Here is a 23,302-nt window from a genome sequence, read left to right on the forward strand (position 1 = left end):
TTTCCATGTCAAAATAGGGAAAGTCAGGTTATTTTGTTGAGTTTGACCAGGTCAGAACAGGGAAGGTCACATATTGTTCTGTTGTACTAGGTCAGAATTATGTTAAGTTAGTTTCCATTTTCAAATATTCCATGTCTTGTACGTGAATAAAACCTTTCCTCCACGAATGTTTGTGTGTCATTTCCCGTACTCCGGGCAGTTTTCACCATTTTCAGCATCAGTCGACGATACTCGTGGTTCCCATTGTAAACCGACTCGAAGCCCACGACCTGTTCGTTATAGGTACCCCTGAACAGTCCGGATTTGTTACCGGTAACAGGGTTGTCCAGTTTCGGGAGAGTAATTTATAATGTAACAGTACTTACTACTACCTACCTATTCTCGTGTCAAAAATGGATTACTCCCTAGGATTTAGGGATATTCGTTACTAGGTTGCCATAAATTTGGTTAGGTTGGAGGCTATGTGGTTTCTGGTGACAAACAAAAGATATCCCAAAAATGTAAGACAGCAAATTAATTGTAACAGTTGCAAATGACTAATTTCTCGCTAAGTGATAGATGATTTTTCGTTTCACAATCAATTTTGGTTACTGGTGGCATATTTATTTGGATTTAATCTCTCAATTCAAAGTAACCAACCTTAGGCATTCAAAATAACTTTTCAAAATTCTAGTTACACACAACATGAACAACGTTGTTTCCCTAAAAGTTCGAATTCTAGGGAGTAATCCATTTTTGACACGAGAGTACCTTTAGTTAGTTAGTACCGTGTGAGCAACAAGTACTGATTGAGTTGGCAATAACTTCTGGTGATTTTTGGTGACTTTTATGTCATGTTCCAACGAGAAAACCATTTTATTAATAAAAGATTACAAAAACCAAGACGTTTAAATTTGAAATGTATACCAGCTGTCAATTATGTCAATAAAACAAACCGAAACAGGTACAATTCACAGTCTTATAAATTTTATGTAAATTTTTTTTTGCCAACTGAAACAGTTATTGTTGCTCACCCTGTACTATGAACCTTACGTCTGCAAGTCTGCTGTATACCGAACTCATTTTATTTACTTAATATTATCTTAAACCACATGAAAAATACATATTATACCTGCAAACCACACCAAAAAGCATTATTATAAATATTAATTACATATTTTTTGCATTCAGACAAAATGTTCCCGAACGAGGTCACTCCTGACAACTATTTGCTAATAACTTCCAATTTTTGATTGCTAATACTTGCTGAAGGTTCCATTTTGTTTTCTTTTCCATTATTATTCTAGAAGATGTTTTCTTTATTTTCACATGAAGCCTCCATATACCCCTCAGCAACTGTGCTAGACCTCCAACTGCCATGATATACCGGGTGTCCACTCTCAAAGTCGAACATAGGCAATTAACACTGCATTAAGTGTTAAGTGCAACCAACTTTGGTTTTTTTAAATAGCACCCATACATTTTTTGTGTGATTTTCAAACAAGCGTATTTTTCTGATATTTGATATTTGATATTGATATTTGATTTCTTAAGTCATGCATGAGAGGCCTGAACATTAACTTCTGGTTGTTCCAGTTCTTTAAAGTATCTCCCATGTAAAGACTTCTGTTTTATATTTGCTATAGTGTCAGGTATATTTGGCTTAACAATATCTGAAATTATATTATCACTTAAATTTAAAGGTGTGTAGCCTTTATCGGCTGAAACCAAAGCATTAAAAAAGGTGTTATCACGAGCTCTATTGAGGAAATAATTTTTAGTGAAGCTATTTGATTATGTAGCAGTATTTCTAGACTTGAAAAACCCCTACCACCGTTTTCGCGTGGTAAATTAAATCTTTCAATAGCAGATTTAGGATGGTGTTTACTAAATTTGGTAAAAAGAACTCTAGTTTTAATGTTTATGTTCTGTAAATTAGTTTTGGACCATTTTATGACACCGAAAGAATAGGTCAGTAATGGAACAGCATATGTATTAACTGCTTTAATTAAATTATTACCGTTTAATTTTGATTTTAAAATAAATTTAATTCTTAAATAAAATTGCTTTTCTAAATTTTCTTTTATAATTGAGTGTTGAATATGATTTGATTGATTAATACCTAAATATTTATAAAATTCTCCTTTATTTAAATTTTTAATGATTTCTCCTTCTTGAGTTATATATTCTAAATGTTCGTAATGACCTTTAATATTATTATTAGTATCATTTCAAGCGCAATAATTTTATCTTTCTATTGATACCATTACCTTACCTGTAAGTTCAATTGGCGAGCAGGAATCGGCAAAAATGTTCAATACAATGTTAATTGCCTATGTTCGAGTTTGAGAATGCACAGACTGTATACAGTTAAGGACAGTTCGACAATTAAAAGGTTCGCTCCTGAGTTTGCAAGTAATGAATGGCCTGCATATTTTTTTGGAAGTTGGTAATTTAAGACACGGCCAACAAAGATGAAGTCGATTTCCCGTATTTCCGGAAGTGTCGTCATTTTGAAAATATTTTATGTAAACTTGGAGCAGTCCATTATAATCGGCTACAAATTATCATATTCATAGGATTTTGGGAAATCAGAAAGTTTTTAACGAACGGGCTACGTAAATCGGCCTGTATAAAAAAATTGTTTTTTCCCTACCGGTTAGAAATGTAGGCTGTGAATATCTCATTTGAGGTGAGAAAATTCAACTTTCTCGCTAAGGTAAGAAAGTTAATTATGAAATGTTTATGGTAAAACTGTACCAAAATACAAATGTCAAAAGTGTCAAAAGTGAAATAAGTTATTGATAAATGAAAGCCAATTCAATAAAGCAAGTTGGTAGATCAATCATATAATCTGGAAAATAAACAGATAAGCTAGGTAGGTACTACAACTTCTGTTTATATCAAATTTTCGAACAAACGTCAAATCTTCAAATGCGATGACAAGTTAATTAAACAAATAACCTAGCCTACTATTTAATTTTCAAAATTTTCGTTTTAATCAGAAATATAACCATCTTTTTTTGACTTTTTTCAACGAAGTTGTGCCGGTAGGGAAAAATAGTATTCAAACCTTGTTAAGAAAGTGCCCTTGCAGACCTTGGGCACTTACAAACCTCGCCTACGGCTCGGTTTATAATCTTTGCCTGCGGTCTGCAAGAAAGCACTTTCTTACCTTGGTTCGAAAGGTACTATTTGCCAAGGAGAAACTGAAGTGTTCATTACCAGATTTATAAATGATCAAATAAGGATTTGAAAATGTATCACTACTTGTAATCAATATTCCAGCATACAACAAACAAGCAGAAATATCCCGAGGCGGTGATGGTCAGTCGAGGTGCTTATAGATGAAATTCGACCCTTACTGTCAGTTGTGTAGAGTTAATCTGCAATGCTAACTGACCCCGGTGCAAATGGACATTTACACATATTAAAAAATATATACAGGGTGTTAGTAAATGGTTGGGAATAAATTTCGGGGTGAATTCCTTATGGAAAATGTAGCTTAAAACCTAAATAAAGTTTTTTGTTAAAGTGAGTAGTTTTCTCAAAAAAATAAAAAAATAAAAATAAATGTATTCTGGCATATCCGTATTTTTTTGAATTACTGCGAAATAATAATGGTTTAAAGAAAAAATTTAAACGTGGAACGTTGAATTAAAAAAAAAAAAATTAAAACTAATGCGATTTTAGGCAGACAAATGAACTATAATCTATTCATTTTGATTGTGACCACTCCCTAGTAACTTTTCAGTTGCTAGGTTATTGATAGGGAATTTTAGATAACACTAAATCCAGTCGCAGTTGGCAACTCTCGGAGGCGCCATTTTGACAGAAACGTCACGCTCACAGAAGACAGAACGGAGAACGACTTGCGCAAACGTTTTTCGACGTACACTGTGCGCATATCTATAAAATTGCGTTTTGGTGCAAAATTTTACAATTCAAAAAGAAAATGCCACGTCGTCTTCTCAAAGTTGGGACTAAACGGTTAATATTGACTTGTTTCGAGACATTTATTGAAGCCTACGGGAAAACAACTCACAAAGACGAACATCACCGATTTGTGCTTTTTTGTTGTACATTTTGGCTAGTGAGTGTTGTAGTTCGATACCTTCTGCCTTTTCATCCCCTGTAGGGAAATCATTTTTTTGAACTTTCTGTCTGATTAGTTTTTATCTGAAAATACTTGTATTAATCAAAACAAAATCAATGCTAATTGAAAGTTCTGTCTTATTGCCGTTCTTCATTAATATCGAGAATTGCATGAGGTGATTTCGAAGTTTTTACGTTAAATAATCTGTACCTGGATATAACCCCACTTTTCAACAGACGTGATCACAGAATCAGACAGACGTTTTTAGTTTCTCCTACTTCAAATATTGATTTCCATTATTAATATTGATAAATACATTAAAATCATTGCTTTACTACCATGGTCAAGTTTTGACAATTCTGACATTTTCACATCATGTTCACACCACACAAATATTTAGTGTAAAACGTATGCAGCACACAGCTAAACAGCGCCTACTATGTTTTTCGTTGTGGTCACAATCAAAGTGAATAGATATTAATTAGAGAAATTCTTCAACACTGGACTAATTTTTTTTTTTTTGAGAAAACTACTCATTTTAACGAAAAACTTTATTTAGGTTTTAAGCCACATTTTTTGTAAGGAATTCACCCTGAAATTTATTCCCAACCATTTACTAACAACCTGTATATATATTTGAAAAAAATTATTTATTTTACGTTGCACTTTAAACAATACAAGAAGTTGCTAATGACAATGTCTTAAGTAGCAACAGATTTGACCTCGCAGTGGACTTGATTTATAAAAAAAACTCCTTGGTTTTTTTCTTTATCATAAAGTGACGCAGAAAATTACCTATGAATTTCCATTACTGCATAAATGTAATTTATCACCAGGCATTATCAGTTTCAAATATTAAAATTCAATGGAGGTCGTTAGAATAATAATAAATAAGTTAGTAGAAATATTTAACGTTTTTACTAGAAAACTGGAATCATGTTGTGGAAAAGTGTTTTACTGTTGCTTGTCGTTGTTGAAGTTTTAAGTGGTAAATAATAATATCAATGAGATTTAATTAAATACTGATATTTCTTATTTCCCAGAGAAATGCAAAAAAAATGAGTCATACGCCACTATTATCAGTTGTGAATCTTCTTGCAAACATTTAAGACAACAGTGTAAACTCACAAGTAAATGTACTTGTAAACACGACTTCTTCAGAGATCCTAAAAATGGTTTATGTGTTACGAAGAGTCGATGCTCCAATTATCTTTCAATACGGATAAGGGAATCAAGTGCGTTGTTTTTGTTATATCCTTTTTATGTTGTTTAACATTTTCATTGTTTCAGTCAATAAGTTTATAGCTTTCTTTATACCAAAGTATGTAATTATTAACGGCTCAATTTTAGTGGTTTACTAATTGCTCTCTTTCAGACCTATTTTGAAGCTAATTAGTTTGGCACAAACTATGTACGGAATTTATAAATTTACGCGTGGGAAGTGATGGTAACATTCTTCATTAATTATTTAAAAATAAATTGGAGCGACAACGAACCTAAGATTATCTAGAGGTGTTATTCTTACGCATTAACTAAGTTATTGGATTTTAAATGAAATTACATATATAATATTTATTATTGTAGAAATTGTAGAGCAGCATATAGTTTTAAAAAATACATTGGACATGATATCGTAAAAGAAATTTAACTTTTTTAAACATTTCGAACTTACAGTCACATAAGAAAGTGGAAAGTGTCTTTGGGCACTCGTGTGATTGCGACCATCGGTTGGCGTATAGTACAAAATGCGTGACTTTTCATGCTAGTTATGTAATCTGTCTACTATTTTGAAACAGTGTTTTTTTTTTGTCTGTTTAATTAAATATTTCTGTCTTGTTAGCGTTTAACTATCATATTTTTAGGTGACAAAGTTGAGTTTTACTTCCGAATATCATCTTTTCAGTTGTAATATGACAAGTGGTTTAATTATTATTGATGACTGTATTTTTTGGGATCGACTTACTGATTGCTTCCTTATATGGGGTGATTTCACATCTAGTCGGTTGTTTCTCCATTATAATAATAGAGCCAGCTACATGTGAAATTTAAAAAGTCACCTTTTTTCAGCTCCTAATCACACAATTTGAAGAAACAATATTAGTTGTTAAATTTGATAAATGTCGTTACCGCTAAAAAGAACCATAATAAGTTGATAGGTTCTTTTGTTTTATTTTACAGCTGCGATAGCTTCTTACTATCCTATTTCAGCCAATTAAAATCGTTGAAAAGGGACCACGTGACACACGAACTATGTATATTCTCACGTACGTATTTAATTAAAATAGTAGGTAATGGAATCCAATTTCAAATAAAGACGCATTTTATCTTTACCTACGTCATATTAAAGAATAACACATTTCATATATTGAGTGATTCAAAATGATTGTGGATAAAAGTATGGCAATTATGTACAGTCGCGAGCTATAAATTTTGATCGTTAAGGTCATTCTTTGACGCAATCGAAAATGCTCCATTGTAAAACAGTCGTAAATAGCATAACCTATCATCATGTTGTATGACATTAATTGTCATTTTTTTCTCAATTTTTTGACACTTTGTTGACGTGGGCATAATCAGGCAGGGAAATTTTTTAAATTTGTGACAATCTATCCAAATTTTGAAATGACATTGACGACCAAAATTTATTGCTCGCGACAGTACGAGAATTCATGTAGCAACTGTGTGGGTAGAATAGAGACATTTCTTTGAGAGTTTATAGTCGCGCAATTTTGACAATTGTTAAGTTAATGTGCAATGTTATAAAAAAATCAAATGCACCCATATGAAATGTCATACAAATGTCAACACTACCTCACCCACACAATTGCCACATACATTTTCGTACATAGTTGCCATACTTATCCACAATCATTTTGAATCACCCAATACTTACAGATTGAAATGTAATACAGTGTGGAAACTTTAACTTTTAAATTCATAACTTGGACATAGGGAATTTTTGTAAAAAATCCCGAAACAGGTAAATTTTTGCTTTTGCTTGTCAACATTTTGGCGTAGGTATATGGTTTTTGCGTATCTGCTTCCGGAAGTTCGCAACCACCCCTAACTTTTTTTTTCAAATGGAAGGGAATGCCAAGTAACACCTCGTTTGAAAGATTACTTAGGAGGGAATACAACGCACTATTTTTTTCCTGAATATTTCCAAAGCCTAGATACACTTCTATTAAAAAAAAAGCGTACACGTATTGAGGGCTACTGTAAATGGGGATAAAATTAATTAATCGTTTCCAAGACGAGGTATTACTGACATTTTGTATGTATGTCAAATGTGTGAAGACTGTTTTTTATAAATTTGTGAATAAAAGTTTGAATTGTGTTTGTAGTAATTGATAATACTTGCCTAATAAATAAGGCAAAACATTTATACACATTAAAATCTCTGAAGAATACATCGATCAAATCCAGCTATCATTACGGGTTTTGTTACAGGTTTCTAAGTAACAACAATTAAAAGATAGGTTTACGATATGGCAATCTAGCCAAAATTGTGCTCACTACTTGTACGCTTTTACCGAACAGTATTGAAAACCCTAAGCAAAGTATTAGGCATGAAATTAGGCAAATCTGACCAAAAATGTTACAAAACATAAGGAATGCATGTTACTATCGATTTGCAATTTGCCAAGAAAGAAACGGTGCCCATTTTGATTTTGAACATTTGTTGCATTAAATAAAATTCAACTTATAAAATTGGTTTTTATTTTTAGCACGTAGGCTTTGAAAATATTCAGGGAGCAAATAGTCTGTTATATTCCTGGCAAAGTGGGCTTTCAAACGAGGTGTCACTTGGCATACCCTTACATTTGAAAAAAAAAAATAGAGGTGGTTGCGCACTTCCAAGAGGACATATGCAAAAACTATATGCACCAAAATGTAGGCAAGGAAAAACAAAAATCGACCTGTTTCGGGATTTTTTACAAAAGTCGCCCATGTTCAAGTTATGAATTTTATTCCAGTTAATAGTGGAGTAACGTTAGGTTTTTATTTCGGAACCGGTAGCAAGAGCTCGGATTTGAACGAAATTTTTTTAATGTGTTATAAATAAATAAAACATATTATAGTTATTTAAGATATAAGTGTAAAAAGTTATCCTTTATTGCACGAACGGGTTTAAAATACGACCGAGGTACGAGGGAGTATTTTAAAAGATGTGAGTGCAACAAAGGAACTTTTTACACGTATGTCTTACAACATTGTACGATCGTGAGATCATCACACCGGTTTCAACATAAATTTGTATAAAATAATTATCATTGGTTCAATATTTCATGAATAACCAAAGTCGTTTGAGAACCACGTCGTTTAACAACCTACTTCTAAACAATGTTTCCAACAAATTCGATTGTTGTATTCTGACAGTTCTGTGACATAAAAGTGAGAAATCGTGCTCTAAAACTTTTAGAGAACGATTCCGTCAATTTCTCTAAACGTCAACTTTGACAACGATTTTTAGTACAAAAAGTGCCTACTTTTTACGCGATCGTAGATAAAAACCTTTATAGGTTAAAAATTGCCGCTCATTGTTTGTTTCATTAATTTATTGTTTATTTATAAGAACTGAAATTTTCCAGTTAGAAATCGTTATTTTCGTAAGAAAAATACTAGAGAACAATATAGAATGACTTTAGGAAGAGTATAATCTATTCATTTTGATTGTGACCACTCCCTAGTAACTTTTCAGTTGCTAGGTTGTTGATAGGGAATTTTAGATAACACTAAATCCAGTCGCAGTTGGCAACTCTCGGAGGCGCCATTTTGACAGAAACGTCACGCTCACAGAAGACAGAACGGAGAACGACTTGCGCAAACGTTTTTCGACGTACACTGTGCGCATATCTATAAAATTGAGTTTTGGTACAAAATTTTAGAATTCAAATAGAAAATGCCACGTCGTCTTCTCAAAGTTGGAACCAAACGGTTAATATTGACTTGTTTCGAGACATTTATTGAAGCCAACGGGAAAACAACTCACAAAGACGAACATCACCAATAAAGTTAACTCTATTTGTGCTTTTTTGTTGTACATTTTGGCTAGTAAGTGTTGTAGTTTGATACCTTCTGCCTTTTCATTTAAATCATTTTTTTGAACTTTCTGCCTGATTAGTTTTTATCTGAAAATATTTGTATTAATCAATGCTAATTAAGTTTTTTTTTTTTTTTAGTAGGTAATCCCCAGGCATTTTTCGCCCTTATCTTACTGCCAAATGACCATTTCCTTCGTTCTTCATTAATATCGAGAATTGCATGAGGTTATTTCGAAGTTTTTACGTTAAATAATCTGTACCTGGATATAACCCCACTTTTCAACAGACGTGATCACAAAATCAGACAGACGTTTTTAGTTTCTCCTACTTCAAATATTGATTTCCGTTATTAATATTGGTCAGGTCAAGTTTTGACAATTCTGACATTTTCATATCATGTTCACACCACACAAATATTTAATGTAAAACGTATGCAGCACACAGCTAAACAGCGCCTACTATGTTTTTCGTTGTGGTCACAATCAAAGTGAATAGATATTATATTGTTATATTGAAACTTGTTTGGAATTAATTGTATGTGGGAAAAGAAGAACAATAGGCAGATGTTCGGTAGCCCGGTGTTGACCGGCTCAGATAGAAACACGTTCAGTTTGTCTTCTAGAGTCGCATAGTTAGCATTTTTTGAAGAAAATATATAATTGTTTTTAATGGTTTTTGACAAAAAAGTGTTTAGTAATACCATGCGATCGAAAATAAAAAAAATCCAGAGGTCCGTGAGTAATACGCTTCAGTTGGCAACATGTAAAAATGTAATTCAAATGTCATCAGATGCCATTACAATGGAGAACTGTCATTATTAATTATTGACTATTAAAATTGCTATTGCAATATGTTCACTTCAGAGCAAAAAATTTTCATTGTCCAGTGTTACTTCAGAAACGGCGAATCGTCCTATTCAACACCTCTAGTTTTCGAGGAATTTCAACAAAAGTTTCCGGATTTTCAAGGCACTTACAGTGGAGAGTAAAAAAAAAACAGACATAATTTTTGACATAACAGTCATAAGTGTGAAACCGCCCTTCCAACATGTAAACTTATTTAGACTGATTGTGACAGTTTAGTTAATAACTGTGCTACAATCGTGTCAAAAATAAATTACTCTCTAGGATTTAGGGATATTCGATACTAGGTTGCCATAAATTTGGTTAGGTTGGGGGCTATGTGGTTTCTGGTGGCAGACAAAAGATATCTCAAAAATGTAAGGCTGTGGCTAATTCCTTGTCACAGTTGCAAATTAATGACTAATGCCTCGCTAAGTGATAGATGATTTTTCGTTTCACAATCAATTTTGGTTTATGTCGGCATATTTGATTGAACTTTATCCCTCAATTCATAGTAACCAACCTTAGGCATTCAAAATTACTTCTGAAAATTCTAGTTACACAACATGAAAAACGTTATTTCTCTAAAAGTTCGAAATATAGGGAGTAATTTATTTTTGACAAGGTAGTAGGTCCGTCTGATCAATTCTTCAAATGTTCCAGTTGTCATAAACTGTCACATTGACAATAAAGAATGGATTGTATTGAATTTTTGAAAATGTCACAATTTTGATGTCCGTTTTTTTTACTCCCAACTGTACCAACAACTTGCCTTGATTATTTTGTTTTTCCATTCCTTAAAAACAACGTGTTCAAAAATAGGCCACAACAATTTTAGATGAAAATGACATAGAAGAGGATGAAACCGGGGAAAATATTTAATTTTTATAATACACTCTTAATAAATTTTTACTTTCAGCATCTCTTGTATATTTTTTACCAATACCCGTCACAATGATCGTTTGAAGAGTTCTACTCACTTTGAATTTTAAGTAATTCATTGTCTTAGAATTTTTTTTTTGTATCATGTATTGGTAGGTGCTATTTAAGTTATTCTTTGCCAAAGAATATCCGACAAACAAAACATTAAACACAGGAAATAAGATTTTAATGAAAAATGATAAAAGCTATTTTTTAGAAAAAAAAAATATGTTATAAAAAATTGTCAAAATTTGAACAGTATTTTGAATTAGTATTTCGTATTGTCAATGTTGCATTTCTGTTACGTCCAACTGTACCCACGAAGGTCTGGACGGGTGCTTACACCCCCACCCTCATTTTTCTAGAAGTAGGTAGTATTTAAGGTAAAATTTTGTAAATAGTAGGTAGAGAATAACTAGAAACCAGGGACGAATAAAGTACTCAACAAAAGTGACAGTTATTTTTTCTCGAATAAAGACGTCCATCACAAAGCGTCCAATTCGATCAACCCAGCAAAAACACAGCATACAAAAGGGTTACAGTCCTAAACATTTTTGGTCCTTCGAACCGGATCCAGTGACAGTGCATTAAAAAAGTGTAACAAACAAAACATTGGAATCCAAAGCAACTCAAGTCGCTACAGTGAAACAAGCAAACCGTGTGGTCCTCCTCGAATCGGATTCACCGGCTGTGGAACATCAAGGTGACATCGTATCCGCCAGAGGTACAAGAAATCGAATTCAAGAAACAAAAGGTCAGTCCCATTTTCCAGTCATTTCCTAGCAGTAGAACAGTTTTTCAAATTGATTATGGCAGAATTACCAGAGCTATTGAAAAGACGCGCGATATTAAAGTCAAGTTTAACTCGATTCACAACATTTTTTGAAAATCACAAATCAAATATTGCACACGCAAAACAAATTTCAATTCGGAAAGAAGTTTTAAACAAAACCTTCAACGATTTTAATGACATTCAAACGTCAATTGAATTATTAAAAGATGATGAAGAAGCGTATCGAGAGAGTTTTGAAACTGATTACTATAAAGTTATCGCGGATGTAAGCAGTTATTTAGAGTCACATACACTTACATCATCGTCAACATCAATCAATTCAAGTCAAGGTATTGCTGAAAGTGTAATAGCCAAACTCCCGCCAATAAACCTACCTTCGTTTGAGGGAAATTAAATCGAATGGGTAAATTTCAAAAATACATTTGATTCTAATGTATAATGACTAAACCAACATACAAAAGTTTCATTATTTAAAATCAAGTGTAAAGGGGGAAGCACAAAAGCTAATTGTTCATTTAGCTATCACCCATGACAATTATATTACCGCGTATAATCTTTTAAAATCACGGTTTGAGAACAAACGGATTATCGTACAACAGCACGTCAATACAATAATAAATCTACCGCAGGTAACAAAGGGATCGCCAGCGTCCCTAAGACAACTGTTAGATGGGCTTTCGACCAATTTAAGTATATTGCAAAATTTAGATATTCCAGTACAAAGTTGGGATATCATTCTCATTCAGTTAATGTTGTCAAAATTAGATTATCAATCCCACAGAGAATGGGAAACATCTTGCAAAACAACAAACATTCCGACACTGAAAGAATTTAGCGATATACTAACAAATCATTGTCTCACGTTAGAAGCTTTGAGCGATTCACATAAGGGAAAATCATCAACAATTGAAAAACCCAAACAATCGCAAAAATCGTTTGTTAGTGTCAAAAATGAAACTACCTCAAAAAAATGTTTATATTGTAACAAGTCAAATCATTACTTGTATCAATGCAAGAAGTTTCTCAGCTTATCGGTATCAAACAGAATTGATCAAATAAACAAACGAAAACTTTGTAAAAATTGCTTAAGAACAAATCATGACTCAGACAGCTGCAAAGGTGGTTATTGCCGAGTGTGTGGCAGTAATACACACAATACATTATTACACAAGGACACATCGGAGCAATTGGATGAAATTAACAATGATGTAAATGTACTAAATTCGAGCACTACCTTGCCAATCAATGTCATTTTGTCAACGGCACTGGTGCAGGTGCAAGATAAAGCAGTAAATTTCACCCAATTACGAGCTCTTCTAGACAGTGGCTCACAGTCAAATTTCATCACAGAGTCAGCTTTAAAAATGTTAGATTTGCCATCTTACGATACGAACATCACGTTATCTGGGGTAAACAACAGTCACAGCAAGGTAAACAAAAGTACCACGCTAATTTTCAAATCAAATTTCAATAAATTCCAAGCTTCAGTAAAATGTTTAGTGTTGCCAAAAATCACTCAAAACATCCCAGCGAGTCCGTTAGTTTACGACACTTTCAAAATCCCTAGAAATATAAAATTGGCGGACCCGACGTTCAATAAACCCGGTCCGATTGATCTTCTTCTCGGAAACGAGCTGTTCTGGAAGGTACTGTGCGTCGGCAAGGTGCAATTAGGTCCCGCCAAACGGTTGATAGCTCAAAATACCCAGCTGGGGTGGATTTTGGGCAGTTGTTGGGACACTAACAAAGAAAACACAAAGACGATCTGCACTTTCTCCAGCAAGAACTTGGAAAAACAGATGGTCAAGTTTTGGCAAATTGAGGAAATAGACCATAAACCAATTCTGTCCAGAGAACATGAAAGGTGCTAGAAACAATTCCTAGAATGTCACAAACGGCTTGCTAACGGTAAATTTCAGGTACCATTGATGTTCAAAAGTGAAAGTCCGAATATTGGTCTCTCATTTGACCAAGCATTAAAGAGATTTCAATCACTAGAACGAAAATTGTCACGTGATCTCAGTTTAAAAGGCGCATATACAGAATTTATTAATGAATATGTTGATTTAGGTCATATGGAGGTAGTTCCATCTAAGGATATCGATGTCTTAAACAATAAACATTTTTATTTACCGCATCATGCGGTGTTCAAAATCGACAGTTTAACGACAAAATTGCGAGTTGTTTTTGATGGTTCAGTCAAATCATCGAACAATCTGATGGGGGGTCCTACCCTACAAAAGGACCTATTTCATATTCTCGTAAATTTTCGAATACATCGCATTGTTTTATGCAGCGATATCACAAAAATGTACCGACAAATATTCATTGACCCTGCTCATCGGGACTTTTTGAGAATTTTGTGGCGAAATCATCCCGATGATCCGCTACAAGTATTTCGGCTTAAAACGGTAACTTACGGAACAACATGCGCTCCATATCAAGCGATTCGGTGTTTAATGCAACTAGCTTTAGAGAACGAGAAAACGTATCCATTAGCATGTCCAGTCATACAAAATTCATTTTACGTAGATGATCTATTACATTCCGTGGACAAAAAGGAAACCGCGATTGAATTAAGAGGTTAGCTGATTAAATATCTCAGTTTAGGAGGTTTCGAATTGCGTAAATGGGTCTCGAATGAATCTGATGTTTTGCCACCTAATGAATCCCAATCAGAATTCTTAAATTTAGACAAGGAAATTAATAAAACTTTAGGTTTATTCTGGAACAATAAACGAGACACATTACATTACAAATATGAACCCGACACTGAAGTGTCAACAATCACAAAACGAACAATTTTATCCACCATCTCAAAATTATTTGACCCTTTAGGATTGATTGGTCCAATAATTACAAAGGCAAAAATTCTGTTGCAAAAACTATGGCTTTTAAAAATAGATTGGAATGAATCAGTTCCTGAAAACATTAAAATTTTGTGGTTACAGTTTTTAGAAGAATTACCTAATTTGCACGACATTTCAATTTCTCGTTTTGTTTTGGGAAAACAGAAAATTAAGCGCACAGAGCTCCACGGTTTCTGTGATGCTTCTCAAGCAGCTTACGGTGCGGTTTTGTATATTAAGTTCATAGATCCAGAACAAAATTGTCATGTTAACATTCTTTGCGCTAAATCCAGAGTTGCACCTATCAAAACAATATCATTACCAAAATTAGAATTGTCAGCGGCGATGTTATTAGCTAAATTATTCAACAAAGTGTATCCAATCATTTCTCACAAAATTGATGATCATTATTTTTGGACGGATAGTACAATCGTATTGTCTTGGCTTTCCGGTGAGCCCACACAATGGAAGGTTTTTGTTGCTAATCGGGTGTCAGAGATTCAATCACAAACGGATAGCGACCGTTGGTATCATGTAAAAGGTGAAGAAAATCCAGCCGATATAATATCGCGGGGCTTATTACCTAGTCAATTACGTAATTCAAAATTATGGTTTCATGGGCCAAGTTGGTTACATTCACACCCTGATACATGGCGCTGCAATCATATATCTAACTACGCGCGGTCAGAAAACATTCCTGAACGATTAATCACTGTTGGGTGGTGATATTAGCCGTTCAAATGATATAGTCGTCTTTGTATAACTACTTAAAAACTTTATTGTATGACAAAATGTTGATGTACAAGTGTTAAGTACCAAGGATAGTGGTAGACTCTGGTTTTTACCGCTATATCTCGACTTAAATAAGGGTGGGTGATTTCACCCCTCTCACAAAGAAAGTAGGCAGGACTACCTGCTACAGTACCTGTTTCTAACAATAACGTTCAAAATTACATTATTTTGTACATATACCGCCCCCCTTGAAGGCACGGACTTCAAAAATATTGGAATTAGCAAAGATCGAACATGGTTATTAGAAAAAGGATTGTTACATAATAAACATGACAAAAAACATTAAAAAATACAAACATTGAAGTCAATTGTAAAAAAAGGGTTAATGCATAATTATAACAAATATTTACACGATACAAACATAGTCTATTCATTCGCTGGCAGAACGCACACCTTTCGCGTGGCTCTTTTGAAGATGCCATTGACAGTCTTTACGGACACTACGCGCACAACACCGTCACTTCCGGGATGAAGTTCTACGATGCCTCCCAATTTCCATTGTAGTGGCGGCGTGTTGTCCTCAACTAGAATCACCATGGAACCAACTTCCAAGGCGGGGGTGGACGGTCTGGAACCGGAACCACGGAGCTGCTTGGAACGATTGATGTTTTGAACAAGGTGCCTCATCTGTTCCACTCTTTGCCATTGCGTCAATCGGTTGATCCTCGTCGTCGTAAGATCTCTTTCGCTTATAGAAGTTAATGGCTCTCCGATGAGGAAGTGACCAGGGGTTATGGGATTAAGGTCATTAGGATCATTACTCAGGGGACACAAAGGTCTGGAGTTTACGACTGCTTCAATTCTTGTTAACAGGGTATACAATTCTTCGTAGGAAAGCACGACTTCTCCTATTGTTCTCTTTAAATGACCTTTAATGGATTTTACGTTTATTTCCCAAATACCGCCCATGTGCGGGGATCTGGGGGGAATGAAATGCCACGAGATACCCTTATTAGCCAGATTTTCTGTAATTTGACTAAATGAAGCTGACTTTAGAAATGTTCTTAGTTCCAGTAATTCTCTATTGGCGCCAACGAAATTTGTAGCATTGTCCGAATAAAGATGGTACACATGACCACGTCTTGATATGAAGCGTTTTAGCGCATTCAAAAAGGTTTGAGTCGTTAAGTCACCAACTAGTTCTAAATGAACGGCTTTAGTTGAAAAACAGACAAAGACGCAAATATATGCCTTCACAGTACGCTTACTGCGACCACGACATTCCTTGATGTAAATAGGCCCGGCATAATCTACGCCACTGATTGAAAATGGTCTGGTTGGTTCGACACGGGATTTGGGCAAATTACCCATAATAGGATACATAACGCTTGGTTTGACTTTAAAACATTGCAAACACTGGTGCAAAATCTTGCGTACCACACTGCGTGGAGAAATTATCCAAAAATTTTGACGTAACGCGGCTAAAGTTCCCTGAACACCAGCGTGCAGTTGCTCAATGTGCACGTGTTTGACTAATGCCTTAATCAAATGGTGATCGTTTGGTAGCACGAGGGGATGTTTGACATCGTAAGTTAAGGATGAGTTTTGCAACCTACCTCCCGCGCGAATTAAATTATCATTCTTGTCGAGAAAAATATTTAAGCACAGTAAACGTGATTTCTTGTTAATCGGTTTGTTTTGTTTAAGGCAAGCTAATTCATCGTTGAATGCAACTTCTTGAATCAAACGCATGATGGCCTTCATGGAATCTTTTAATTCTTCACATGTTAAAGAACTAGAGATTTGCCTTTGGTTTGGCTTCCTACAATTGTTGATGAACCGTAATACCCATGACATTACGCGTTCAGTTTTTTTGTAATTTGAAAATTTTGTAAGAAGCGGTAGTTGTCTTTCGCGAGAATGAATATTGGTCAGAGTGACAGTTCGCCGTTCTGGAATTTCAATATCCGAAAGATTTACGTTAGATACGGGCCAAGTGTCGTTGTTTTCTGACAGCCAATCAGGACCGTTCCACCACAGTTTATTAGTTTTGAGTTGACCAGGTAAAGCACCTCGGCTTAGTACATCCGCAGGGTTACTTTCGCTTTTGACATGATACCAATCTTTCGCATCCGTTAGCGTTTGAATTTCGGAAACTCGATTTCCTACAAATGTTTGTAAGTTTGAAGATGTAGCGTTTATCCATGCCAGAACGACTGTGGAATCTGTCCAGAGAAATTGCTGATCAATTTTGACATTTATCGTTCGTAAAACTGTATTAAATAATCGCGACAACGTTAAGGCGGCACACAGCTCGAAGCGTGGTAACGTAACAGCGCGAAGAGGAGCCACACGAGATTTAGCGCAAATTAAGTGAACTTGATGATTGCCACTATGATCGGTTGTTCTTAGATAGACAGCAGCGCCATATGCGATTTGTGATGCGTCACCAAAACCATGTAGTTGCACCTGTACGGGGCTTGATTTTATTATGTTTCTGGGAATTTCGATTTCGTTTAAGTGAGCGAGTTCTTGCAAGATCTTAACACATGCACAATAAATAGTTTCAGGTAATAGATCGTCCCATCCAATTTTCAAACTCCAGCATTGTTGAAGGATTATTTTTGCTTTTACTACTACTGGCGCCACAAGACCCAATGGATCGAATACCTGGGCAGTTTTAGACAGGATTTCGCGTTTTGTTAGTCTTTTCGGAATGTCGCACTGTTTTACCTGATACCGTAACGAATCGTGATTAGGATTCCAAAAAAGCCCTAACGTTTTAGTGTAAGCATCCTTATCGAAACTGACGTTGAGATTAGGCTCGTGACTATCTGGAATTAATGCCGGATGATTGGCGGTCCATTTACGTAATAAGAAACCACCATGAGCTAAAATTTGAATTATTTGATCTCGTAAAGTGATTAGGTTTTCAAGTGAGTCTCCTCCCGTCAGAAGATCGTCTACGTAAAAATCCTGTTGAATTGCTTTAGCGGCTTCCGGGTACTGATTTACGTTTTGAAGAGCTAGTTCTTTAAGACATCTTGTTGCTAGAAAACTGGCCGGTTTTGTACCGTAGGTTAGAGTGGTTAATCTATACGTTTTTAGCGGATCTTCGGTGTTCTCGCGCCAAACAATTCGTTGATAGTCACTGTGATCGGGATGTATTTCTATCATACGGTACATTTTAGCTATGTCCCCGTTTACGACGTATTTAAAAGTTCTGAATCTCAACAAAATTGCAAAAAGCTCTGGCTGGATTGAAGGTCCTGCCATAAGATTGTCATTTAGACTTAATGCATCAGCTGAGCGAAATGACGCGTTAAAAACAACTCTTAACTTGGTCGATGTAGAATCCTTGAGTACCGCGTGATGAGGCAAATATGTACAGTTCGGTTTATTTAATTCGCAACCCGGAACTTCCTCCATGTGACCCAAAGAGATGTAATCCCGCATGAATTGCACATAATCTGATTTTAGTGTAGGCCTTTTGTTTAGGTTTCGTTCCAGATTGTTAAAAAACTTTACAGCACTATCGCGGTTTGACTTGAGAATTGGAGGATCATTTTTTAATGGCAGTTTAACAAGAAACTTTCCGTTTGTTTGTCTGCACGTATTTTGAATAAAATGTTGCTCGCACATAATCTCTTCATTTGAAAAGCATTTTTGTTCGGAAGGGTTGCTGCATTGTTCTAGTTCGAAGAATTTTTGCACCTGGTTCTCTAAAATGTCGGTTACCGACGTTAGAGAAAGCGAGCAGGTGCTTGAGCTATTGTTATTGTTCATATTTAGTGACCCACCCGCAATGAAACCTAAATGGGTATTTTGCAGCATTAGTTTGTTATGGTTCTTCAGTGTTATTTCCTTGCGGTCTTGACATAAAAGGTTCCAAAACAAATCAGCCCCGATAAGTAAGTCTACTGGTGCAGTTTCTAAGAATTTCGGATCGGCTAGCTGTAATTCCTTTGGAATATTTATTGCAGACATGTTTATGGTCACCAGGGGAAGATTTTCGGTTATTTTTTCCAGAACAAAACAACTTAAGTTCGCCGAAAACTTATTGTACTGAGACTTGATGTTTACCTGGACGGCCTGTTTGATGTTCGTCGAAATTTGACCAATTCCGCCAACGGTTATATTTACGGCTTTCTGCTGTAGACGTAATTTTTTGGAAAATGATGACGTAATATAACTGTTCATGGACCCTGCATCCAGGAGAGCTCTACATTTATGTGACTTATTATTACGATCTTCTATGAGAACGATCGCGGTTGATAACAAAATAATTGATGATTGGGACCTCATAGAATGAGCGTTTAAACTTTCTACCTGTGCTGGTGTTTCATTGGTTTGCGTGATTTGTCTTTCTTTGTGAAGCAGCGTATTGTGGCTTTGATTGCATTTACGGCATTTGAATTTGGACTGACAGTTGTTAACAAAATGATTGGTTCTTAGACAATTAAGACATAACTTCAGGTTTCGAGCTTGAGCGTTTCTTTCCTCTACATTTAATTTTGTAAATTCATTGCACTGAAAGATTGTATGATCGTCATTTTTACAAAATGTACAATGTAGTTTGTTTGTGGCAACATAAGATGTAGTGCTTCGTTTTTGTGACATATTGTTTTTTGCATTATTGTGATTCGGATTGACGTTCGATTTGGGGTGCAATAGATTTAAGGATTCCAACAACTGACATTTCCTTTCTAAAAATTCGATCGTTTGACCGTAAGTTGGAACCTCGTCGGTTAATGTAGCCTGCCATTCTCTTGCAAGATTGTCGTCTAATTTGTCCACAATTATTACGACTAGAAGAGCGTGCCAAGTATCAATCGGTACTTCTAGCTGTCTTAACGCGGCAACATTTGAATTCAACGTATCTAAAAAACACCTAAGTGACGAATGCGAGGCTTTAATTACTTGGGGTGCCTTTGTGATGGCTATTATGTGATCGTGGACGATCAGCCGTTTGTTGCAGAACCGTTTCTTTAAGATATCCCACGCTACATTATAATTTTCTGATGACACCGTTAATGACTCGACTGCTCGCAAAGCTTCACCAGATAAACATGATCGCAAATATTGGAAACGTTGACAGTTGTTTAGCATGTTGTTTTCGTCTTCAATAATGGATTTAAATGAATTTTGAAATGACAACCATTCCTTATAGCAACCAGTGAAAGATTTTAAATTTAGAGTTGGCAGATTCAATTTGATTGATTGATCACGATTAGAACAATGTGAATTAGCGCTGGAACAACTACCGTTACCGTTCGTTGTGGCCGCAGTGTGCGGTGGAGGCGTCATTTGTTCAATTTTTGTTTGAATTGATGATAATACATCGAAATATTTTGACTCAATTTCGACGCGGTCCTGAGTCTGCGTTTCAACAGCTGTCGTTGAAGAATCAAGTAATTCAATACCTCTTCATAATCTTTGAATGTCTGTTCGATGAATGTTTTTCTAAATTTTAGTGGATTTACATCGTTATCATTTGATTGAAAGTTAGCAACAAAGTTTTGAATTCGCGTAATTTTTGTTTTTAATGAGGTTCTTTTCTTTTTTAAAGCCTCTAATTTGGCAATTGATTCATCTAATAAGGATGTCTCGGGCATAATGATTGATTTGATTTACGTGGTCGAGATGAAAATTTGCGAAATTAAGAACAATAGAAAAAGTCGTACGTAGTAATGTAGTTTGGAAGGGAAATTGAAAGGATTGAGAGCCACTAACCTTTGTTGATGTCTTGAGTGATGATCGCTTCGCTGCTACCCAATTCGGTGACTATTCGTGCTGCCCTTTTGCCCTTGCTGAAGGTGACGAAATCGTTGCTGCCCTCTGGGTGTCGAAACTGCTTCTTGAATTGTTGTTGTATTACACTTGTTATTACACTAGACGACCGTCGTGTGATATGGATTTAATCATCCGGCTCGAAGGACCAAAATTATGAACGATTAATCACTGTTGGGTGGTGATATTAGCCGTTCAAATGATATAGTCGTCTTTGTATAACTACTTAAAAACTTTATTGTATGACAAAATGTTGATGTACAAGTGTTAAGTACCAAGGATAGTGGTAGACTCTGGTTTTTACCGCTATATCTCGACTTAAATAAGGGTGGGTGATTTCACCCCTCTCACAAAGAAAGTAGGCAGGACTACCTGCTACAGTACCTGTTTCTAACAATAACGTTCAAAATTACATTATTTTGTACAATTCCAGAAGTCAAAACAAACGCTTTTGTAACGCAATGTGAATTGAACCTAGAGATTTTGAGACGTTTTTCAACATTTCCTAAATTACAGCGCGTGATCGGTTACTGTAAAAGATTCATCTCCAACTGTCGTAAAGTAAAGGCTGAGCGAATCGCAAGTAACAGATTATCTCCACAGGAAATAAGTGCGTCAACCAATACAATATTAAAATTGGTCCAATTGGAATCATTTCACCAAGAATTGTCTCTTTTAAAGAATAATAATTTAGTTTCTAACAAGAGTAAAATCAAATCTCTTAACCCCTTTATCGACCATACAGACGGATTGATCAAGGTGGGCGGAAGATTGCGTAACTCACGTTCAATAAGTGCATATAAAAAATTTCCTATTTTGCTTCCAAAGGGACATTTTGTCACGACATTAATTATCAGACATGCTCACGAATGTCAATTACATGCAGGTCATCAAGGCACATTAGCCTATATAAGACAAAAATATTGGCCAATTGCGGGACGTGATGCTGTACGACAAGTCATACATCGATGTATCAGGTGTTTCAAAACAAATCCTACCACATTCGATCAAATCATGGGTGATCTACCATCCGATAGAGTAACTCAAAATCGTCCTTTTCTAATTAGTGGTGTAGAATTTGCCGGTCCAATTGCCCTCAAGGAAGGTAGAGGTCGCGGTAAGCGAATAGTTAAGGCCTATATTGCGTTATTTATATGTATGACAACAAAGGCAGTACATGTTGAATTGGTTGGTGATTTGACAACAGAGTCATTTCTAAATGCACTTAAACGTTTGATATCGCGAAGGGGTATGGTTTCAAAACTTTACTCTGACAACGCCACGAATTTTATTGGATCAAAAAACGAGTTACAAAAAAGAATTCAATCTGATCACAATATAGAATGGCATTTCATTCCACCACGAAGTCCCCACATGGGAGGTTTGTGGGAAGCAAATATTAAATGTGTCAAAAATCATTTAAAAAGGGTAATTGGGAACGCGAATTTGACATTTGAGGAACTGTACACTGTTTTAACCTCTATTGAAGCAATCCTGAACTCACGTCCTCTGTGTCCTCTTTCCAACGACCCCAATGACTTATCCTATTTAACCCCCGGCCACTTTCTCGTCGGCGAGCCTCTCAATGCACCAGCGGAGTTCGACCTCACAGATGTCAACATCCATCGACTCTCACGGTGGCAACACGTCGAGCGAATTCGACAACACTTTTGGAAGCGCTGGTCCAACGAGTACCTTACGACGCTACAACAACGGACCCGGTGGATCACATCCAAGGACAAGGTGCCGCATGTGGGTTCATTAGTACTAATCAAGGAAACCAATGCACCTCCACTGCAGTGGAAACTTGGCCGCATCACTCAGCTGCATCCCGGACCAGACAAGGTGGTGCGTGTAGTGTCAGTGAAGTGCAATTCAAGTGAATCCAAACGTTCGATAAACTATTTGTGTCCGTTGCCCACAGACTAATGAATTTTCGGTATGCGGTTAACAATCGAGCATTTTTTATTTTTATTTTTTTGTTAATGATGTATATGTATTTCGTTGTTCATGGTATTAAGGTCTTATTGAAACAAAAATATGTATGTACACATTCTCATTTTTATTTCAATGGTGGGCGGCATGTTGCATTTCTGTTACGTCCAACTGTACCCACGAAGGTCTGGACGGGTGCTTACACCCCCACCCTCAGTTTTCTAGAAGTAGGTAGTATTTAAGGTAAAATTTTGTAAATAGTAGGCAGAGAATAACTAGAAACCAGAGACGAATAAAGTACTCAACAAAAGTGACAGTTA

At 35.6% G+C, this 23,302-nt stretch overlaps 3 protein-coding genes and 1 long non-coding RNA gene across 4 annotated transcripts; 3 read left to right on the plus strand and 1 right to left on the minus strand.

Annotated features, from left to right (window-relative positions):
* The first annotated feature begins 4,953 nt into the window (after positions 1 to 4,953).
* On the plus strand, positions 4,954 to 5,727 carry LOC138126757 (uncharacterized). The gene is made up of 4 exons (XR_011157948.1): positions 4,954 to 5,063; positions 5,119 to 5,310; positions 5,366 to 5,396; positions 5,451 to 5,727. It is a non-coding gene; the product is annotated as an uncharacterized lncRNA (long non-coding RNA).
* Positions 5,728 to 13,040: 7,313 nt separating this feature from the next.
* On the plus strand, positions 13,041 to 13,547 carry LOC138126574 (uncharacterized). The gene has a single exon (XM_069042365.1). It carries the CDS (start codon positions 13,041 to 13,043, stop codon positions 13,545 to 13,547), a length of 507 nt encoding a protein of 168 aa, XP_068898466.1.
* Positions 13,548 to 15,683: 2,136 nt separating this feature from the next.
* Positions 15,684 to 20,366, minus strand: LOC138126575 (uncharacterized). Its single transcript, XM_069042366.1, has one exon. The coding sequence runs from the start codon at positions 20,364 to 20,366 to the stop codon at positions 15,684 to 15,686; it is 4,683 nt and encodes a 1,560-aa protein (XP_068898467.1).
* A 1,695-nt stretch (positions 20,367 to 22,061) lies between these two features.
* LOC138126576 (uncharacterized) lies at positions 22,062 to 22,976 on the plus strand. Its single transcript, XM_069042367.1, has one exon. The coding sequence runs from the start codon at positions 22,062 to 22,064 to the stop codon at positions 22,974 to 22,976; it is 915 nt and encodes a 304-aa protein (XP_068898468.1).
* The last annotated feature ends 326 nt before the right edge of the window (positions 22,977 to 23,302 follow it).

The sequence above is a fragment of the Tenebrio molitor genome, chromosome 3 (assembly GCF_963966145.1).
Source record: "Tenebrio molitor chromosome 3, icTenMoli1.1, whole genome shotgun sequence".
In the NCBI taxonomy this organism is placed as follows: domain Eukaryota; kingdom Metazoa; phylum Arthropoda; class Insecta; order Coleoptera; family Tenebrionidae; genus Tenebrio; species Tenebrio molitor.

Bases quoted from the DNA above. Each gene is read 5' to 3' on its own strand.
- LOC138126574 (XM_069042365.1), top strand. From the start codon at position 13,041: ATGTTAGATTTGCCATCTTACGATACGAACATCACGTTATCTGGGGTA.
- LOC138126575 (XM_069042366.1), bottom strand. From the start codon at position 20,366: ATGCTAAACAACTGTCAACGTTTCCAATATTTGCGATCATGTTTATCT.
- LOC138126576 (XM_069042367.1), top strand. From the start codon at position 22,062: ATGGGTGATCTACCATCCGATAGAGTAACTCAAAATCGTCCTTTTCTA.